The 21,013-nt window shown below is 41.3% G+C and overlaps 1 protein-coding gene across 1 annotated transcript in view; it reads left to right on the forward strand.

The window, feature by feature from the left end:
• The first annotated feature begins 12,466 nt into the window (after positions 1–12,466).
• Positions 12,467–21,013, forward strand: part of LOC308384142 (dolichyl-diphosphooligosaccharide--protein glycosyltransferase subunit STT3B) — a 109,404-nt gene continuing 100,857 nt past the window's right edge. The window contains exon 1 of the mRNA XM_080862523.1: positions 12,467–12,962. Within this exon, the coding sequence (XP_080718649.1) occupies positions 12,703–12,962 (260 nt within the window). The 5' untranslated portion in view covers positions 12,467–12,702. The remainder of the gene's footprint in view (positions 12,963–21,013) is intronic.

Consider the following 21,013-nt stretch of genomic DNA (forward strand, 5'->3'; position numbering starts at 1 on the left):
AGGAGAAAGGAAACTGAGATATACAGAGGTAGGTGTGTGTTTGAGAGAGGGGGGCATTTTACTCAGAGGACTCTAAACTGAAAAAGGAAGTCTGTTTAATAAGATAAAGAGAATAAAAGGAATGCAGAGATGTATTAAGGACTCCAAACTGGAACATCCAGTCACTGTCTATATGTTATAAAAGCTGAATTTTTGTTTTTGTTTTTTATACTGAGAAGGGAATTCTGATCTGCTCAGAAATTATCTGTATCAAAGGAATTTTTGTATAGAAATCATTATTAAAAACGTTACTATGCTCTCTGTTTGCTGTGCTTTTTAATGCTCTCGGCTGCTGTCATACTTTGTTTAACTTTGGGTTTTTTATTTGAGATACTTCATTTTACAATCAAAAACTATTAATGCTACTTTTCTAGCCTTAAATGAAGGAAACACACACTGGAAAATATGCTAGGTACACGTGTTTGACTGGACAACTGTATATAAACACAAATATCTTATCACACAAACGGCACCAAATGAATGCATTTAGGCATGTAGAGATGATCAAGATGACCTGCTGAAGTTTAAACGAAGCATCAGAAATAGGAAGAAAGAGCATTAAAGTGACTCTAAATGTGGCGTGGTTGTTGGTTTTAGAGGGGCTGATCTGAGTATTTTAGAAACTGCTGATCTGCTGGGATTTTCTCACACAAACATCTCTGGGGTTTACAGGAAAAGTCTGAAAAACAAAATATCTAGTGAGCAGCAGTTTTCTGAGTGAAAATGCCTTGTTTATGCCACAGGTCAGAGGAGAGTGGACACACTGATTTGAGCTGATAGGAAGGCATGGTGTGGATGTTATTTTACTTTGGCCCCATTATACTGTTAGGTAGACAGCTGCATTTAGTGGTGTAGGTTACCCTTTATGACCACAGTGTACCCATGTTCTCATGGCTGCTGCCAGCACGATAATGCTCCATGTCACAAAGTTCAAATCATCTCAAACTGATTTCTTAAACATCAGTTCAGCGAGTTCACTGTCATGTTTGGGCTCCAATATCACTAGATCTCAATCCAACTGAGCAACTTTGGGATGTGGTGGAACAAGAGATTCTCATCATGAATGTGCAGATAAATAGATAAATGTGCAATGCTATCACACAGATATAGACCAAAATCTCTGTGTAATGTTTCCAGCACCTTGTTGGATGTGTGGAACAGAGAATTAAAAGAGTTCTGAAGACAAAAAGGGGATCTATCCTGTATGATATGCCTAATAAAGTAGCCAGTGAGTAAGTACTGCTAATCTTGATCCTACTAAAACTGATGTCCATCACCCAGCATGCTCAGTTGAAATAAAAAAAAGAAGTATTCATATGTTGGATTGTTAACATCGAGACATGTTTAGCATTTGCAGTTATTTCAGGATAGTTATATAACTTTATTGTTACAATTAGGTCCTGTGTTTGTCAGCTTCTCCTCTTTTTTTCATCTTTTCCCCTCTAAGAAATGAGAGAAATGGTTCTCAGTGCCATACATTAGATGCACTAAAGCAGAGGTGGGACCAAGTCATTGTTTTGCAAGTCTCAAGTAAGTCTCAAGTCTTTATCCTCAAGTCTCAAGTCAAGTCTCAAGTAATGTCAGGCAAGTCAGAGTCGAGTCTCAAGTCACTGGTGTAAAAGTCCGAGTCAAGTCACAAGTCTGAAACTTTGAATTTCAAGTCCTTTCGAGTCTTTAAAAAAAAAAACGAAAAAATAATGTTGCAGTTATGCTAAATGTAAATATTAGACCATGTAATTTTAAAATCTGTGTTTTTCTCAACACATGACAAAATAGTGAACTTAGAAAATATACACAAATTGTGAAATTGCACCTCTTTAAAATGCAGCTCAATTAAACCTAGCTCCAAGAATAATTTTCACCGACAGTTCTGAGATAAGCTGCATGTTATTCTTGGATGCGGTTGTAGGACCGGCTTTAAAATCGCATGACAAAAATATCATACACATTAAAAAAAACTGTATCACCAACATAGCCTGGACAACATTTGCTAGTTAGATGAAGTCAGCTATCTCATCTTAGCATATTTATATGCATATTTATAATCATACGGTTCTTGGAGTGAGTGCATACACTCATGAAGTTTAGTAACTTCCGGTCACTGCAACAAGCCCAGGTACAGTTTACCGACGGATGGGTGCAGGACCTTGAAATGCACCGTGTAGAACGAAAGACCATCGTACGTATCATAAGTTTACCAGTCTCACAAATCGTCGTCATAAATACACATTCCTTAACCGTTTATTAATAGGACCTTTGAGCTCAACGGTAATTAATTAGTAGTGGAAATAATTTCTGGTACCCATCACAGAAATGTAGCAGTGACAATAATATTGGATGCTGTAATCGTACTGGGCAATTAGTGATACAAAAAACCTGTTTTATCCTGTTCTAAAACAGGATAAATAAAAGCATATGTTTTTGTCAATGTACCATAATAACAGAAGCGAAACGCAATATTGTGTCAGGACAATTCACTATTCATGCACAATAAATAAAGGAGCATAGCGCGACAATTTCTGTTCAGCGCCAGACTTGCTTGTAACCTATATCACTAATTATGTTATGAAAATGACGTATTAAGTACTAAAAGACACTGACCTTCGTGTAAATGCTTGGAGCAGACTAACCTGTGAGCTGGAGTGTTCTGGGACGTTATATTTGATCTTTGAATGGCTGCAATCCAGACCATCCGTCGCGTCTTTGTTACTTCGGAAACATGGCTTGAACAATTTCTCTTCAACGACGTAATCCGATAACAACCGATCTCTTTACCTGTCGGCTTCCCGTGGCTGTCATGTGACCGGCTATTGCAGTTAATAATACAACAGCTTCTTGACATTTTTGTGTTTCTTTTTATTGCTGTATAACTGATTTTAATTGAAAGCCTGCGTGCGCTAGTACCGCTTGCCACGAGTTCCCAGAATCCTTTGCGGTTCTACCCGTGAATGACGTCACATTTTCAATCTCTATATAATATGCATGTTAAATTTTATATTTGGGGTAAAATATCAAGTCTTTTCAAGTAAACCGGTTCAAGTCCAATTCAAGTCCCAAGTCATTGGTGTAAAAGTCCAAGTCAAGTCACAAGTCTTAGAACATTTTTTCAAGTCAAGTCTAAAGTCATAAAATTAATGACTCGAGTCTGACTCGAGTCCAAGTCATGTGACTCGAGTCCACACCTCTGCACTAAAGTACTTTTTTACTGTGGAACGATATAATCGAATTTATTGCCGGAGCACTTAGCTTCTGAAGGATGACAAGCTCTCAAAAATCATGATCCCTTTTGCCCATCAAGTAATCTCAGGCTTTAAACAGTTTATGTCCTGATGATATCAGATCCAGCAGTATACAGGATCCACAGCGTGCTGGTGTTGACAAGCGCTCATTCATTTAAGCACAGAAAATGTTTCATCTTAAATTCATGATTACACTGAGTGCCAGTTCTCTGCTGACTGACAGATAATGCTTGATACTTTTACACTGGTGGTGTCTGCACTGGTTAAGGCAAAAGATAAGGGAATCAGGAGGCCCGCACTGTGTTTGGCATGGCGTGTCTGCAGTGTTTGACGAGCCTTTTATCCTCAGCCCGAAGCTGACTCAGACTGGAACACGTGTCTGTCTGTGGATCTCTGCCTACCTGCCTCTGCCACTATTTGCCTGTTTCTCTGTCCAGCTGTCTGCAGGTGGCTGCTTTTAATTCTTCTATGAATCCCAGAATGCATTTTGGAAAAACTGATTAATTAAACTAAATTATAAATTAGTGTCACACTGAGATAATAATCTACTGAAGGGGGGGATCAAGTGGTATGCGCGTGTATGTTATTTAGCTCTCTTCTAACAAGCTGTGTAAGAGCTGGTGATTCTTATATGTATTATGTCAAAATTGGCCTCACTGAAAACACATTAATCAACACTGAAGCACTGTTACTGAAAGAGCATGAACTTAAACAAATGCACTGGGGAACAGTAAGTGATTTTTCTGCTATGCTAGGCTAGTTTTTATCTCACAGGGAGGTTTCCAGCACCCTTGCGACAGTTTACATGCTCTATTTACATAAACTATGCCACAGGCACTCTGGGTGTGGGCTGGCACACAGACATATTGGACACTGCCGAAGAGGGGGGTGATGATAAATGATTTATAATTCTGCATTATAAATGGATTACCACAGGGGTGTCAAAACTAACCTTTCTCTTCATTTTTCACAATCAAATCATGTGACGCCAATTTTCCTGCAGCAGTGAAGCCCAGTTCTCAAGAGGGAGATACATATTTAAAGAAAGTGAAAGCTTCTAAATGTCTTCCTCTTTTTTTAAACTGTGACTGAAAGAATAATGTCTTCATTCCCAAAGCAAATTCAAATGAGCTTTTACTATCTTACTGCAGGAGCCATAGAGCACAGATCCTCTGGGAAAGCTCTATACCAGGTGTGTCAAACATAAGGCCCAGGGCCCAAAATTGGACATTTCCCACTGAACAGCTATGATAAATGTAAAGGCGGACTTTTAACTATATTTTCATGTGTTTTACAGCTTTTCCTGCTACTAAGGACCTCCCCATTGCCTTTCAAACTACACCAAAGTAATTAACCAATAGATCAACAACTAAATAACAGAAACCATCCCAAATTTTCTCTGAATTAAAAAAATCTTTCTGTTGTATTATTACAGGGCAATCCAGGCAATAAGCTTCTGCCGTTTTAAATATTTACTTCCTGCAATTAAAGCCAAACAGTCATGGAAACAGATTGCTTTCATTTAGTAGAGTAGCATTTCTTATTCATACACAAAAACTGAGTCATGCTGTGGAAATTGCACTTCTTTTCTTTATATTAAGGTATCTCAGGGATTAAATGTGCAGTTAAACTTTTTTACACTGACAGAAAGGGGAGTTTCATCGGTCTCTGCCATTCAGGTTGAAAGTGGGCTGTATGAGGTCCACCATGTAAAATGACTTTGGCATCCCTGGTCTATATTCTGAGGTGCGTTCTGGCTAACAGTGTGGGACAAGGGTAAAGCAATTACTTATGAATCATGAGGCACACGTAGAATCAGAAATAATCCTGTTATGTTTAATCCTCTTATGGTAGTTTGCATTGCTGTAACTTGCAAATGAATTTAGCAGCAATATACTAAATTGGACAAAGTCTATCTTTTTTTTCAAACTTTTATTTGTGTGTTCAACTTTCATAATTATTATCGCCTCCTGCTATCACCAGGTCTGTGATATTACTGTAGCGTTTGTTTTCTTTAAGGCATCGTGGGAGCTTGAGCACTTATTTACTTCACCAGCAGCAACACAACAGAATAATATTAACCTAAATACGCCGGATATCTGCATTTTGTCTTTTCACCAGGAGAGGGAGTGGTGGTTCTACTGCAAACGCCGTACAAAGGCCTCGCTTGTGCCTTCAGCAGTCAACTGGATTGGAGTGGCTGAGCTGCGGGATCCAGTGAGCTTACATTTGTGCTTTGAGGGCAAAACATGGGAGCACTGCACTGGGAAAATGAGGGGGTGCTGAGCTCAAGATGTGACAGGTCTTTCCATTACCAAGACTCATACTCAGTGGAACCAACAAGTCACCAAACACTAGAGTCATTTTACTTCCCGATGAGAGCTAATTGCATTTAAACAGTTTGCTTTTGGCAAACATTGCTTAAATTTTCTCCCTGCCTGTTTCACGCCCTCTGTTCTGTCTCTCTCTCTCTATTTTTTCCATCACTGCCTGTCAAGAAGTATCAGGAAATAGAAGCTTGAAGCAGCACTCTGCAGCCCTCTATTAATGTCAGTTAAACTCCATACCTGTGCCACCATATGGATCCTTGTCACCTGCTCAGTCATCATACTTCCTAATCCGATTAACCCTTTGAGTGGGTGGCAACAGCAGACAAGGGTGGCTATCCACGTAGAGCTCATCACCCTTCTATATACAAACACACACACAAAGCTCACAGAACCCTTAGGTGGTCTTAATCATCCAGAAGGAGATGCTCTCCTGCCAAAGTCACTTATCGTTCCCACATGCCAGTTGCCATGGCGACACCTCATACATCAATCAAAGCTGCTGGGGAGTGCGTTGGTTGCTGAGTGCTATAAACAATATTTTAAGCCCTAGTAAGGCGATGACAAGGAAGACAAATTACTCCTCCATCAGATATCGCTTTCTCCGCCGGCTTCGTGTGGGTCCGGTTATCGTCACAGGTCATGTTCTCCACCGACCCAGGCTTTTACAGCCCCTGATTTGTTTTTGGAGTTTTCGGTTTATTTTTTCTTCTTCTCCAGCATATTATAAAGCTGTTCTGTGTAGCATGCAGCTTTGCGATTGCCAAAAGAAGGAGGCACATTCTTCAAACAACTTTCACACAGTCACAGTTGTATGCAGCGCTTGTCCAGCGGATGATGTGCCTGGTAAGATAAGAGCAGCTGGCAGCTCAAGCCCAGAGATTTACAGATGAGACCACTGCTGTATTAGAGGCCATTACCCCTCCTGTCCTCTTAGATATTTTTATCCCGTGGCAGTGTACTTGATAGTTCTGATCTTACTTTAATTTCCTTATGCCTGAATGAACTATTGTGTCATTATGTGCTCAGCTGTAAGCCTCTCAGAGTACTCAATAACAAAAAAGAAAAAAGAAAGGGAAAGAAAGAAACCCAGTGGAGGACAAACATGTTTGAAATGAAGGTGTAATAGTTCCTCTCCAACAAAAGCTTAAATGATTTGGTCATTTGAGTCTACAAGGACAGCACCAGTCAACTTAATTCCCCACATCAATCATCTCCTATTTACACACATGACGTGATGATGATCTGGGACTAATTTGGCTCAGTTTATCTGTGCACCATATTCATTTATCTGTTTATAAACAATTTACTGGTTGTGCTGCCTTTTTAGTTTATGTCCCATGGCAGGCAAGAATGCAATGACAGCGATCGCTCATTGTTAAATAGCCCTCAAAGCTGTGCCCAGGGGTCAACCAAAGTTGACATGAGATATAAAAAAGGAAGAAAAGGAAGCAAATTGCACTTTTGCCCTCATTTTCTTTTATCAGCAGTGGATTGTAGGAGAGCAGGGAACCGACTTTTGATTGTGTATGGAGTTTAAAAAAGAGAGACAAAAGATGTTAATTAGGAAGGTTTAGAGGTGCTTGGAGACACAAGTTTGAACTTTAAGAAACGCTGAGCTCCAGACATTATACTGACCTGAATTACTCTGGCTTCATGCGACACACGAGCAACAACAGAGGAGCAGTAATGATCTGGCACAGAGCTGGCTGTCTTCTGTCCTCTCTCTTTTCCATCCTGCAGCCTCTCCTCTACTCCCACCTTGTCCCACCTCTCCCATCTTCACTGGAAAGCCAAGCTAAGTTTAACTTTATTTGAAAGGTGTGAATTGCGTGCTGTCAGATGACCGATCGAGGGCAACCAGGAGACGGATCGATTGGATATAAGCGCAGCGGAGAGAAGCATACCCCTGACCAAGGGGCCACTTGGTATTGAGCAGCCTGTGTAAAGTGCTATTTGGACAGAAAATAGACCAGAGCTAGCTTTTAATGTAAAAGATTTTCTCATTATACAAAGCAAAAAGAGCACAAGTGACATTTTACTGTTTATAACGTTTGGTGTTTGGTGTTACAGTGGCTTGAGAGTCCTGGCATGAGAAGGAGTATTTCAGGCAGATGCTTTCTTGGAATTTAAGCAAAACAACAACAAAAAAAATCATAATCTATTGCTTTTGATGAGCATATATACCTTTTCTCTCTAACTCACATGTGAATGCAGCAGAAACATGCCAGCGAGGTGGCTTGTGTATCTGCCCATCTTATTTTGAATGCCACCATTGTAATTTTGCCACGGGAGGGTTGTCGGGGATGTCACTGAAACAGTAGCAAATAAATATGTTGTGTTCTGAATTGAGACAGCTCATGTCGGCCGCTCAGGAAAGTGAAAGAAGGGTCATTTGTCAAGCAGAGGCAGCTGTGGAAATTGGGAGACGTACTTCAATTTTCAGCACGTGAGTCATATATCTCTCTCTCTCTCTCTCCTGCTGGGATAATGTCAGGCCAGGTTCCAGCCGTTTCTTACGCATTACATTTCTCATATCTGAGCGCCATGTCTTCTCAATAGACAGCATGCGGAGGCTTCACGAACCACACCAAAGTCAGGGAAATGTTGATAAGGCGCGTGTTATTCTGAAGAGGAAGTAGTGCAAGCCAACTTCTCAGACTCTGACATTCTGCCTGCAGACAGCTGATATCTCTGTTGAGCTCAGGTAAGTATTTCGGTTGTCCCTATTTCTCAATATCTGCTTCTCTCTCCCTCTCTTACTCTTTCTCCATCTTACTCTCTCTTTTCATGCTCCATCAATTGAAACTTTCTTATATAGATTTTTATATAAAATTTGAAGCATCACTGCAGGCACTTTCAGCCGTGTCGACAAGTCAGAATCAATCTTGATGAATGTGGTGAACTGTGAATGTTTTCAGACAATTTTCTCTGCTGATATGCTTTCCAGAGTTATTCTTAGTTAAAAAAAAAAATTGAGTGACTGTTCTTCTTTTACTCATTTTTGTGTGGAGCCTGCTTTACGCATACCCACACAGGTTTTTATATTTATATATATTTTATAATTGCCTAATTATTTTGTCATTTCATGGAGTAATTGTAACAAATAAAAGCTTATAAGTCCTTAAAATGATACACTGAATGAATAAAGATACAAAGAAATATTATTGCATTGATTGTTTTGTTTTTCTACATGGATTCAATTCAAGTATTTTTGTAAGCAAAATACAAAAGACTTGCCATTGTCTCTGAAGCTTCACAGCCTCTTGGGGGGAGAAAACTTTTCACACACACTGGAAAATGGCAGATGAACGCGCTGAATACAATACCATCTTGCTGCAGATGCAGCATAATAAATTGAGCAAAAGCTCTCTGATCTCTGGGATAACAGATTGTTCTATATTCTGTTGCAAAATATAGAAGCTTATTGCACTATTTCATATTTATCTGGCGTGTGCACAGGCACATATTTGAATAGCCAAGTAATGCCAAAGCCATGTAAACACTCCTCCCATCGGTGCCGAGATGAGCGCGTCGTGCAGTTGCCGAGTATCATCCGAGTGTGTTCAGTGGGGACCGAGGGAGCTGTGTCCACATCCGGTGCATTTAACTACCTCTCTGTGGCCCCCTGTGGAGAAATGAGGCGTGCTCAGTGTGAAATGGTGTGTCACTGATGAGGCCATGCCGGTAACCCCCGTGCACTTGGTCACAGAGCACACACCATCAAGTAGAGGTTGACTCAGGTCATTGCTTCTGCTATATTTCTCCTCCTCTGATTTCTCATTAACACTTGAAAGACTGAAGATGTAATTTAACTCATGGAGAGCCTTCAATACCCAGGCTTTTTTTTTTTTTTCGATTAACGTGACCATCAAATTCTTTTTTAAAGAGCATTAAAACAGACAGCCCAACTCTCTCCTTGCCACAGCTCCTAACAGTTGGATGCTGCACCTTATTGGAACAGTAAGTGGTTGTTTTAAGTACTCTCAATTCACTGCAGCTCTGAGAGTGCAGTGGTGCTGGCTAATCATCCCGCTATAATGGATTACAGTATAACAGGTAAAGTTTCAAAGCTTCCTGAATGAAATGTCTGAATCTTGTGTTTCTGCTCATAATGAGCAAATGGAATGTACATGATGGATTTACCCATTTTACACATAGATGATGCACAAGGTAATTAGTTAAGAGGAGTGCCAAGTCGGCTAAATGAAAAGAAATGAGAGAAAACAGAGCAACAAGAAAACTTGGTGTTGAGTTTTCATTCAGTCTTGGAAAGACATGAAGCTGGTTATTGGAGAGTAATGGGTGTATGAATTTGTATGGTCCTGCTATCCCTGAAAGAAGGATTGGTAATCAATCTAGTTGTTTTCCTTCCTTCAAACGATTGTATCTTGGGAATGGCTCCAGCCTCCAGTAATGACCCTCAATAGGAAGCAGCAGGTATAGATAACAGATCGATCTATAATTCTCTCTTTCCTTATCAAATCCCCAGAGTATCAGGAATCTGGTCAGGCTTTGTGACGTCAGTTTTTGACTCCAGGCTCGCTCCTAACTGGACCTCACATATAATGCATGTATTAGATGGGAGGCTACTTTTTAAAAAGCGGGCAGCAACTTTGCTCTCATCGGGGACATCTAATAAAGGAGTTGTTTTCTTCTCTTTTCACTGAGTCACAAAAGGAGACAGAGATGTGATATTGATAGGTATCTCCAGACAAATTGTTTAGGCTAATCAATACTCCGCCTCTATGACATGATAAATATTTCTGGCTTACAGGATTTACTTGTAACATTTTCAGAAAACCAAAAACTGGCATGCTGTTATTATAATCCTCTTAATCATTTATGACACCTCACTCACTGACCCATGGCAGGCATTTAAGGGTTTAGGGTTGGGGGTTTTTCTTTACAACTGCCCTTTAGCAAAATTAAAAGCTGGAGACACCTAAGGATGCTGTGCATAAACTCTGCAAGTCTGTGATGCTGTGGGGAGAAGAAAAAAAAGGAAAATAAAAACAAAGCAAACAGAAACAGTCAAGCCTGCCTCTGGAGAGAGGGTGAAGGCAAAGCCGCTCTAGCCTGGCAACAGCACTTATTTTGGCTGGTTTTCATCTGGGCTTGGCCTTTTGACAAGAGATGCAATTGAAGAAATCTTCACAGCCTCCATTTCTTCTTTTCAAAGGTCACCCATTCATAATCTTAAGGTAGAATAGAAAGCGTGAAGGGTTAGAGTGTTTTTCATGGCATAAGCAGGCCTTAACGAATGATCGAGACGCTGGGCGCATATGTGTGTGAATGAGCACACTGTCGTGCGCCTACAAGAGGACGGCTTCATCAATATGCATGCGGTTATGTGTGCGTAGGATTTCATGTGTTTACATGTATCACACTCCTGCCGTCTGTCTGCATTTAGTCTTTGTGTGTGAATGAATTTAGGCACTGAATCCCAGCTTCAGACGCTGATGGCGTCTCTCTTTCAGTCTCTACGATCTCTTCCTGAACTCCAAACTCTTATCCACTTCTGCCACTCCACCTGCTTTCTATGATGACCCCCATCAATTTTCATAATCATCCTTTTACTCTCCTTTATTATGAGCTTTCCATCTACCCATCTCTCCAAAGCTGTATTTTTCATCTCCCTCTTATCCCCTTCTCATCTCACCACCAGACAGCCTGAATGCACAGCCACATTAAGCCAGCTCAAGCTTCAGTCCTGTTCTCTTACATGAATTTTTCATTTGAGTTTTCAAAAATGATCGTCTCACAGGTGACAGGGTAGCTGTAAACAGTGCTGATGCAAAGTAGGTATGCGAATTTGGGCCAGTTTGAGATATTTCCAAACCAGTGTAGGGTATTAGCTGTTTGTTCTATCTTATAAATTCAAAATTATGATGTCAAGATGCTAATGCTATTAGAATATACATCATCCGTTTAAACAGCCCAATTCAAAAGTATTGAAAACAGGTGTCAATCCATCCATCCATCATTTTCCACTTATCCTTATCAGGGTTAAATCTATTTGGTCTACAATAAGTTCGGAAAAAAAACAAAACGTTTTTTGCTATCAGATTACACCGAAGAGGGCTGTTGGACTATAATTTTTCTCCTTTGGGACTGGATCACACCTCAGATAAATCAATAATACTTCCTACATCCGTCTCATCGTTATTTGAAACCACCAAGTACAAAATAAATGTATACAATCAATCATAAAAAAAAATTACAAAATACAAAAAGCTTGAAGATTTATTTGAAATATAAAAAAAAAAACGTGTTTCATTTCAATATAGTCTTTCAAGGCTTTGGGGCAAGTTGTGAAAGTACATCCCGATTTTAAGGGAATGATGAATGCTGTGTTCTTGTCTTTGCTGGGGGACACAGTAATGATGAGATACATCAATCTGTATTATCACCCTACCGTCAGTCCACAACATCCAAGGGCAACAGAAATATTGCAGTCGCACAGACAATTTATCTTCGCACACCTGCTTATATACCCATAGGTACACGAAAGCGCTTCCCTCAAGATTAAGAACCTTGTGCGCTCTCATTCTGTAACTTATTCTCTATCTTAAAAACTGTAAAAAAAAATAGTGATAAAAGTTTGATTTATAGTTACTATCGGATTTACTTTATCGAAAGTATAATAAGGATAATCCCTATTTCAATCAGTTGCAGCCATAATTTTGCTCCGTTTTCATTGGTAAAACTTTCTGTTGGATTAGAAGGTTCGTTTCTCTGATTGGTCTAGATACATAGAATCCCGCCCCTTCGTACCTGTCGATCTGTGAGAGGTCGCCTGAGCGTCCTAGAGCCCGCCTCTCGCATCCCTCCCGCCCCTCTCCGCCGGCGTTCAATCGTGAAGCGGATTGACGGTTGCAGCCTCGGTATGTGGCGCATGAGTGTGCGTTTCGGGATGTAACTGCGGTCTCCCGGAGTAGCGATACCAAATTAAATCATACCTTACACCCGAAGGAGTTAGATGATAGGATACCTGAGAGAAGTGGGCACAGCATAGGGAAGTATACGACAGTACGGAGCGGGGGGAAAGACGTGGAGCGGGGCAGGAGCAAATCCAGCCGACACTGCGCGCAGAAATGGCGGAGCAACACGCAGCCAGCGACGGCAAGCACAAAGCGTCCACCAACGCCGGGGGCTCGGTGCACGGGAACAGTCGACCCGGCGCCGCGGGTGGAGGAGGGGGCAAAGGAGGCCTGTCTGGCGGACTGACACAGCCAGCTGGGTGGCAGTCTTTACTCTCGTTTAGCATTCTTTTTCTGGCCTGCCTGGCGGGATTCAGCTCCAGACTTTTTGCGGTGATCCGGTTCGAGAGCATCATCCACGAGTTCGACCCGTGGTAAGCTAGCTAACTACTGTCTGCTGTTCGCTGGTTACACTTGCTTGTAATGGAAATGAGAGACTGAGAATTTAATCCCTACAGAGGGGAGGTATTTTTTTTTTTAAATTAAACACGACGTATATTTATTTATCTCCTTGCTTTGCTTTACGCTTTATAAAGTTAGCACAATCGCAGCGGTGTTAAGTTTTTGAATGCAGCTCAGCTTTAACTTTAATTTTGATTTCGTGCTGTGGTTCGTTAGCGGCTCATGCTCGTTATTACACAGCATGCCCCCCCCAAATGACCCTGGCACATACACTTGTATATACGGGCTCGGTGGCCCAATGTGCAGCCCATCTGCGGGACCTTGACATTTAAATATGATAAAGAGCTAGCTAACTAGTCTGGTTTGACCAGTTGTCCAGTTGTGTGTTACCCAACAGTAGGTTTGTGTACTTGCTGCAGTGAGCTCTGCCTTGAGTCTTCAGCTGCAGGAACTTTATTCGGATTGAAAGAGCAGAGAAAAAAATAAATAAATCTGCATTTTAACCAGTGAAAATGTAAAATAGTTAACAGCCTGATTATTTTACTCGTGTGCTTGATTGATGTGTTTGATTGATTGAAGTAGTTTGGTTTTCTCATGTCTTATTGTTGCTTCGCTACATCTTGAATGACCAGGGTCTCTTGCAAGCTTCCAGCCGGTGCTTCTCGTAACAGCAGGTTGTAACCCGGAAGCCAACTGATCCGATCTGGCGTGTCTGTCATCACAATGGAGAATTATTCCGCTTTGTAACAGTGTCACATGGGCTCACAGGCGGCCGCCTGGTTGCCCTGTCATTCCCTCATTGCTCTCTTATATTGTGTGGCATTCAACGAGGCAGCAGAACTGATGCATCCATTTATTAATTTTCAAGGACAGGTGCTCCATCTAGTTCAGGGTGACACTTGCGTCTTCAATTATGTTGATAACTTGATTGCATTTAAAAGCCAAGGGCCAAGGCTTATGGCTGTGGGAGGTTCTGCGTGGTTCAGATGAGCTTGCTCCTTTTCTCAGACTGGAATTTGCTGAAAGGGCTGACCTTAGCGCTGTTAATGAGTAGTCCCATGTGTCTTGCACTCATTAGAAGCTGCTTTTACAACCTTCATATTTCCCGATTAAAGTTTGGGGGGGTAGTCATAGAGCTTTTGGATACAGTATATTATCTATGGTACTGTGCTGCATTTCACAGTAGCAGTGGGAGCTGTTTTGCCTCAGTATAAAGCTATAATGTGGCACCCGTTTCCACAGTTGCAGAGCAAGAATGGCACAGGTCTTTGGCAGCATGTCACAGGAAAGAAAGCAAAGACATTCTTTGATATTCAGAAGTTTAAAAAGCCCTCGCAGCAACGAGTAGTCTGCATCTGTTCTCAATTTTTGTCCCCCCAACACAAAACAAAGCACCGTTTCAACCGTCTGTTGCCAGCTTAAATGTGTAAAACTGTAAATTCTGTCGCATTGGAGTGTTTTTATTTTTATTTTATAATGCACAGTATCCTTATTAAAGTGGAGACTTGCATCAAAAAAAATATATCTACAGTTAGCTGTTCATTGATACTAAATTGTCCTCCTCCCCTTGTGTCATGTTTTGAACAAGAACCGACTGACATCTTAATAATTCATACTCCTAACAATCCGACAAACCTGACCCTCCCTTGGGTTTTTACTTTGAGTGTCCTTTTTAAACATGTACTAATGTTTGTTTGGTCATCTTTTAAAGAGTTTTGTAATTATGTTTCATCAAGCACTATAACTTTCTCACTTTTGTGACAGAAAGAAATTGTGTGTTTTTTGTTTTGTTTTTTCCAGCTGTGTGAACACTGGATGCTGATTGGAAGTCAGCACCAGACACACCATCAGTGCCGTTGTCCGTTGTTGTCTAAGCGCTTATTGTTTTTTTATTGTTTTTTTCCCCCCCTCTGCACAGAGCTTCAAATTATCAGCAGCTAACCATTACGTTAAACAAGCTGGCAATTTGAAGAATCAAGATTGGATTTACAAGCACCCAAATGTCAAGCTTATTCTGCAGTATGCAAATGCTCTGAGCTGTGCTGATTTTTGCAGAAGGGTCGCTGCCGTGGTTCGGCTATATCTGGCTGTGCTAATTTTAATTTCCTAATATTTGTTTATTTAAAAATCAGGGGGGATTAGTTGGCATTCAGGTGGGATTCATTTATTTATTTATTTTCATCCATTGATTGAGCTAATTAGGGTTCGTGCCAAGAAAGGTGTAAAGCCTGATGGCTGGGACACTCCAAGGGTGGGTGGAGGACATAGGTGCCAGCCTGCTGTGTGGCACAGATGGAACAGTACGGCTGCCTAGGTGCAGACACAGTGTGTAGCTACTAACGGCCAACTTCTCTCTCCTAAAGTAAGGTAAGGTGCACTATGTCAGCAAGAGAACAAAAGAATCACTTAACCCCATTTACATAAAGATAAATGATGATTTGGCTCACAATAACTGGAGTACATTAGGAGACTGGCATAGCCTAGATGGCTAGTGCCGTTCATCTGTTGTTTGCCTAGGCTGCTGAACAGGACAAGGAGAAGTGTCACTGGAGGGGCAGCTGATTGCCGCAAACAGTGGACCAGCACCTTTTATGTAGTATTATTCATCCGTTCTCTTCCGCTTATCCTTGTCAGGGTCGCAGAGGCTGGAGCCCATCCCAGCTACTGAAGGGCTAAAGGCAGGCTACACCCTGGACGCGTCGCCAGTCTATTGCAGGGCTACCAGATAGAGACAGACAACCATTCATTCACATTCAAACCTATGGGGAATTTTAGATTTACTAATTAACCTAACCCACTAGCTTTCCTCCCACAGTCTTTTGCCCTGGCCAGGTAATGGAATCGAATTCAGGACCCCCAGGACCTCTTTGCTGTGAGGAAACGGTGTCACTGTGCTGTCGTGTATATAAATGACAGGGGTAGTCTGGAGTTTTAAATATTCAGTTATCATTAAGCTACAAAACAACGTATTTAAAATAAGCTTATGGAATGTCATAACATTTATCGTCATCTAGAGTCACATTGTGTTTCTGAGAAGCTCTTATACTGATAACGTCCGAGCACATCCCAGATTCTCAGTGGGGTTAATGTATGGACTCTCTGGTAGCCACTAGAGGCGGGGTTCACTTCAGGTACTTGGGATATAATATTACTGTGATTTTTTTTTTTTTTTTAAATTTAATTTAATTTAATTTTTTAATAATTTTTTGATATACTGCAGTAACATAAATTGCAATTTATCACTTTTCTTTCTCAACAGCATAGTATGTCCTTAAAGATAAACTTTGCCAACACCTGTTTTATCCAGTAATACGAAGTTATCTCACTTTATTTCGTCCATAGCTGCAAAATGAGATTGCTGACACTCAACAAAACCTACCATAAATGTTGCAGTCTGCAGTCAGTCTGTGGTTGAATGGGGTCATGTTGGCAATTGCATCCAACCTGTTTTGGGTAATACGGCAATTTGCTTTGGTAAATTGTCAAAAATCTCACGTGTTGCAGTCTACATAGACAGAAATTCACCAGTTGCATAATTCACATTTAACCGTTACACTTTTTTTTTTTTTTTTTTTGTCAGCAACTTGCTTTTTAGATGCAGTAATGTCAGTCAGATAACACTCAGATTAAATGATTGATTAATTAAAGCATCAAAATAGTCAGTCTGGTTTCCAGGCTCCAAGCTCATCACTGCCCACAGATATGTTAAGCATAAATGTGGGGAGTAATAAGTGAATATCCGGCTGGCAGCACTGCAGTGAAAGGTTAGAGAGAGAAATTGGAAGTTCTGGACATTAAATAGACCGCCAAACTGGGAGGGTGTGTGTGAGTGTGTGAGACGCAGTGCAGCCCAAGTTGGCTGCTTTCAGACTTGGCTCAGTATAAGGCCAGGGATTTTTTTGAGTCATTAAAATGAAGACGATGACCTGTCATGACAAAATGAATGTAACTGATAGCGGGAAGATTAATTTTTATCATGAAATTGAGAACAAGACAGCCTGAGCCTTCCTTGGGATTAACTCGGGCTGCTGAGAGCTGGGTTTTGCTGGTAGTCAGTGGTTGTTTGTTGTGGGTTAAATCTTATCCTTGGAGTGTCATCTTCAGCCTGGCTGTCCGTATTGTTTAAGTTTATTAGGAATCTCTCAGCTCTGAGCTCTTTCTCTCTCTCTCTCAGCTCTAAACAAAGTACATCTTCTCTGTATTTAAAGTGCAATGTTAAATACTGTGTGCTCAGCTCCAGTTGCATATCTGCATATAACTTCAGTTCGACAAATCCTTACAGCTGAAAAACGTTTGAATTTGCAAGGGTCATGTTTAGGTGAAGGTGAGAGAGATGATTGTGCTTGTGCCTTCTCCTGCTGTGGAATTCATGCAATCTGTGCACACATTTACTAAAGCAGTGTTACCGGGTCAAGACAAGATTTTTAAATGGGAGCCATTGGAAAACTGCCTAACATGCTCTAAAGGATATTCCTGTTATTTCATCACACTTGCCTACATTCTCTTTTTCACTGTGCTCTTGTTTCTGGGCTTAAAATGTACAAAACGACTTCCTCTCCCTCCCCCCAAAGAAATCCTTAAAATTTTAACACTTTGTCAGCTTTGTTCTTGATCATCGCCGTTGGAAACCTGCAAAACTGGAGGCTCTATTAGTACGACAGCTGGATAGCAATGCAGAATCTTTCCCATCTTCTTTTTTTGGGGGGGGGGGTGATAGTGACTTTGATGTAAGATGCAGAGGAAAACATCCAATGATTATGACCTGTTTTTGAGTGTTAATAGAAAAACAAGACGTGTGAAATGTCAGCGGTTTCACAGATACATTATACAGTCCTTTGCTGTTTCAGACAACACTCTGATATGAGTTAACACCTCAGAAATGATGTTTTAGTGTCTCTGATTGCTTTAATAATGTGGTCTATGATGGACTTTGCTGAGTGTTTTTCACCCTCCTTTAATTCTGTCTTTTTCAAAACTTTTATCTGAAAGTAGATTAGGCCAGCAGCTGCTGGCACAGCAACATGTGAGCTAATGCTGTAGTGTGGGAAAATGGAGAATAAGTTGTGACTGATCTTTCCACCAGACACTTGGCTGGAGCTGTGATCCTTGCTTAAACCCCCAACTGTCCGGCAGATTATAAAATATTCAGCGCAGATTTGGTGTCCAGTTACCTGAAGCAGGATTTTTTTTCCCCTAAGGAGCCCATCCTTCCTGATATTATGCTTGGTACTTACAAGGAAGACTTACATTAAGTCTTGGTTAACGGGTTGGAGTTGACCACAGCTGCGTATTAGTATTTTACAGCATGCCCCAGTGCCAAAGCTAGCTGTTATATTTCTATTCCACCTTTGCGCTGAAGTTATGTCGCAGCACCTAAAGGACACAGGAAGAGTTTCTTTTCCTCTTCCTTACAGAACTTTCATTTTCTGTTTTCTCCCCAGTCAGGAGACTTCATATCAAGCCTCTGATGATTAAGTGCTGTTTTGGAGGCAAGGCTTCCCAGCGGACTAGTGTCAGGCATTGCAGCGAGGTTTGCGAATCTGAGGAGCGCTCCATGTGTGAAGACAGGAAGCGACAGATCTCTTCCAGGGCACCTGGGGCATGTGTCGCTGAGCTGCTCCTGGCAGGAAACAGCAACAGGCCTGGGGTAGCCGCTGCCTAGTACAATGAAAGTCACACAAACAACCCAGTCTTCTGTTGTCATTTGATTTTGGATCTTTATTTCTTCTAACAGAGACCAAGGTTTTGGATTTGTTTTAAATGCCTGTTCATGATTGAGAACTGAGACTACTTGAATTTACTTTCTTTATACCCTTTGTTCTGAGGTTGTGTTAATGGCTTTTAGTCGAGCCTGGCCTGTATGCATAAAAGGAAAGATGTGTTAAGTGCATAGGTAACAAACAAGTTTGCAGTTATCACAAAGACACCACGTGACTGATACTGCTAAGCCATTGTACTGCAGGCATTGCATTGAGTATTGAAGACAATGGTGTTAGTGCTCCTCTTATAGACAAACTGTAAGCGTCTATGTTTTAGCCAGTGTTGCTCATTAGCTGTTTTTGAAAGCACTGGCAAGATCGCCACCTCTCTGGTTTCACTCGTCAGCTTTTCAGAGAACACACGACTTTGCAGACCCCTTCGTGGAGGGTCATGGCACTGTGAGAGAGGTAGTTCAGTTTGTTAGTGTGATGAATTGCCCCTGCCTCACATTCAGAGCTGTACTCACCCACACGTTAGCAGCTTTTAAGATAAGATAAGATAAGATAACCTTTATTAGTCCCACACGTGGGAAATTTGTTTTGTCACAGCAGGAAGTGGACAGTGCAAAAGTTATGACGCAAAAATTAGAATACAATAAGAATAAATACAGTACACAGCTGTACAGAATAGAATAAAATAATATACTATATACAGTAGAATAAAATAGAATAAAAATATACAATAAGATAAAAATAGAATACGAATGCTATATACAACTGAGTAAAAATACGATGCCAGAAAAGATTATTGCACTTAGTCTTATTGCACATGTGTGGATGTGTGTGTTTGTTCAGTTAAAGTCTTTGTTGTGGAGTCTGACAGCAGTGGGGAGGAAAGACCTGCGAAATCTCTCCGTCCCACACCGTGGGTGCCGCAGTCTCCCACTGAAGGAGCTGCTCAGTGCTGTCACAGTCTGCTGCATGGGGTGGGAGATGTTGTCCAACAGGGATGACAGCTTAGCCGCCATTCTCCTGTCACTCACCACCTCCACTGGGTCCAGAGGGCATCCTAGAACAGAGCTGGCCCTTCGGATCACCCTGTTCAGTCTCTTCCTGTCCCCAGCAGAGATGCTGCCGCCCCAGCAGACCACACCATAAAAGATAGCAGAAGCCACCACAGAGTCATAGAAGGTCTTCAGGAGTGGGCCCTCCACCCCAAACGACCTGAGTCTCCGCAGCAGGTACAGCCTGCTCTGCCCTTTCCTGTAGAGGGCGTCTGAGTTATGAGTCCAGTCCAGTCTGTTGTTCAGATGAACACCAAGGTACCTGTAGCTGTCCACAGCCTCAATGTCCATACCCTGGATGTTCAGTGGTTGCAGTGGAGAATGCGTGTGAAGCCAGTTAAGTATTTGTTAAGTATTTGTTTAACTTTACATTTAATTACACTATGGTCAGAGAGGTTTGAACATAGTCCCCTGTTTATATAGGGCACGGTATAAAAGAGCCTTGGTTTATTATTCATTACAAATTAGCTTGAGCCTGTCGTCTGCCTTAGCTTTCTAAACCACAGTCTTATAAATTTTGGCAGCCGTTTGCTAATGAGATTTTAAGAGCATTGTCCTTTGAAAGCTTTGAACAGTGTGTTCCAACATTGTGCTTCTTGTTCGAGGCTAAGAGTATGATTATGCACTCTATAATTTTTAACATTTAAAGATGTAAATGGCAGTGTTTCCAGTGTTGTGCCATTCGTTCACCTTTGGACCGCCGGTCTAATAAATTTCAGGCCACATTGTTTAAAAAAAGGTAAGACTTCTCTTTTGTTAAAAATTTATTCAGGTGCTGGCAAATGCACTACAGATTATTTATCAGAATTGAAAGGCTCGCTTTGGTGGGAACATTTAGTGCAGCATACTGTGCAGATTTGCGGTTGCTGCCAGAGTAGCCTGTCTAATATAGATCGAATACATCTGTCAAACTCCGAAGACGGTTATGTGCTTGGTAAGATGCTACCTTTCAGCTGAATTCGCCCACAAACATTCACATAGTATATGAGGGGGCAGGAGCGATACAGACGGGTACGCTTCTTTGTCGTTCTTTTGAAAGAAAAGGCTAGTGATCATAAAACACGCTCACACTGTGGTCACAAAGCCTCCAGACAAACGTGACTGAGGGGAAAGGAAGCGAAAACAATGTTTAGCAATCGGCTCTAAAAAACGATCAATGTGACAAACAGCTTGGTGTGTGTCACGCAAAGTGAAAATGTGTGGTCGATCCATCTTTTATCCAGCTGTTTGGCGTTGTCATGGAGTCTCTGACGCGATCGT

Source organism: Rhamphochromis sp. 'chilingali', assembly GCF_963969265.1.
Source record: "Rhamphochromis sp. 'chilingali' genome assembly, chromosome: 17".
In the NCBI taxonomy this organism is placed as follows: Eukaryota; Metazoa; Chordata; class Actinopteri; order Cichliformes; family Cichlidae; genus Rhamphochromis; species Rhamphochromis sp. 'chilingali'.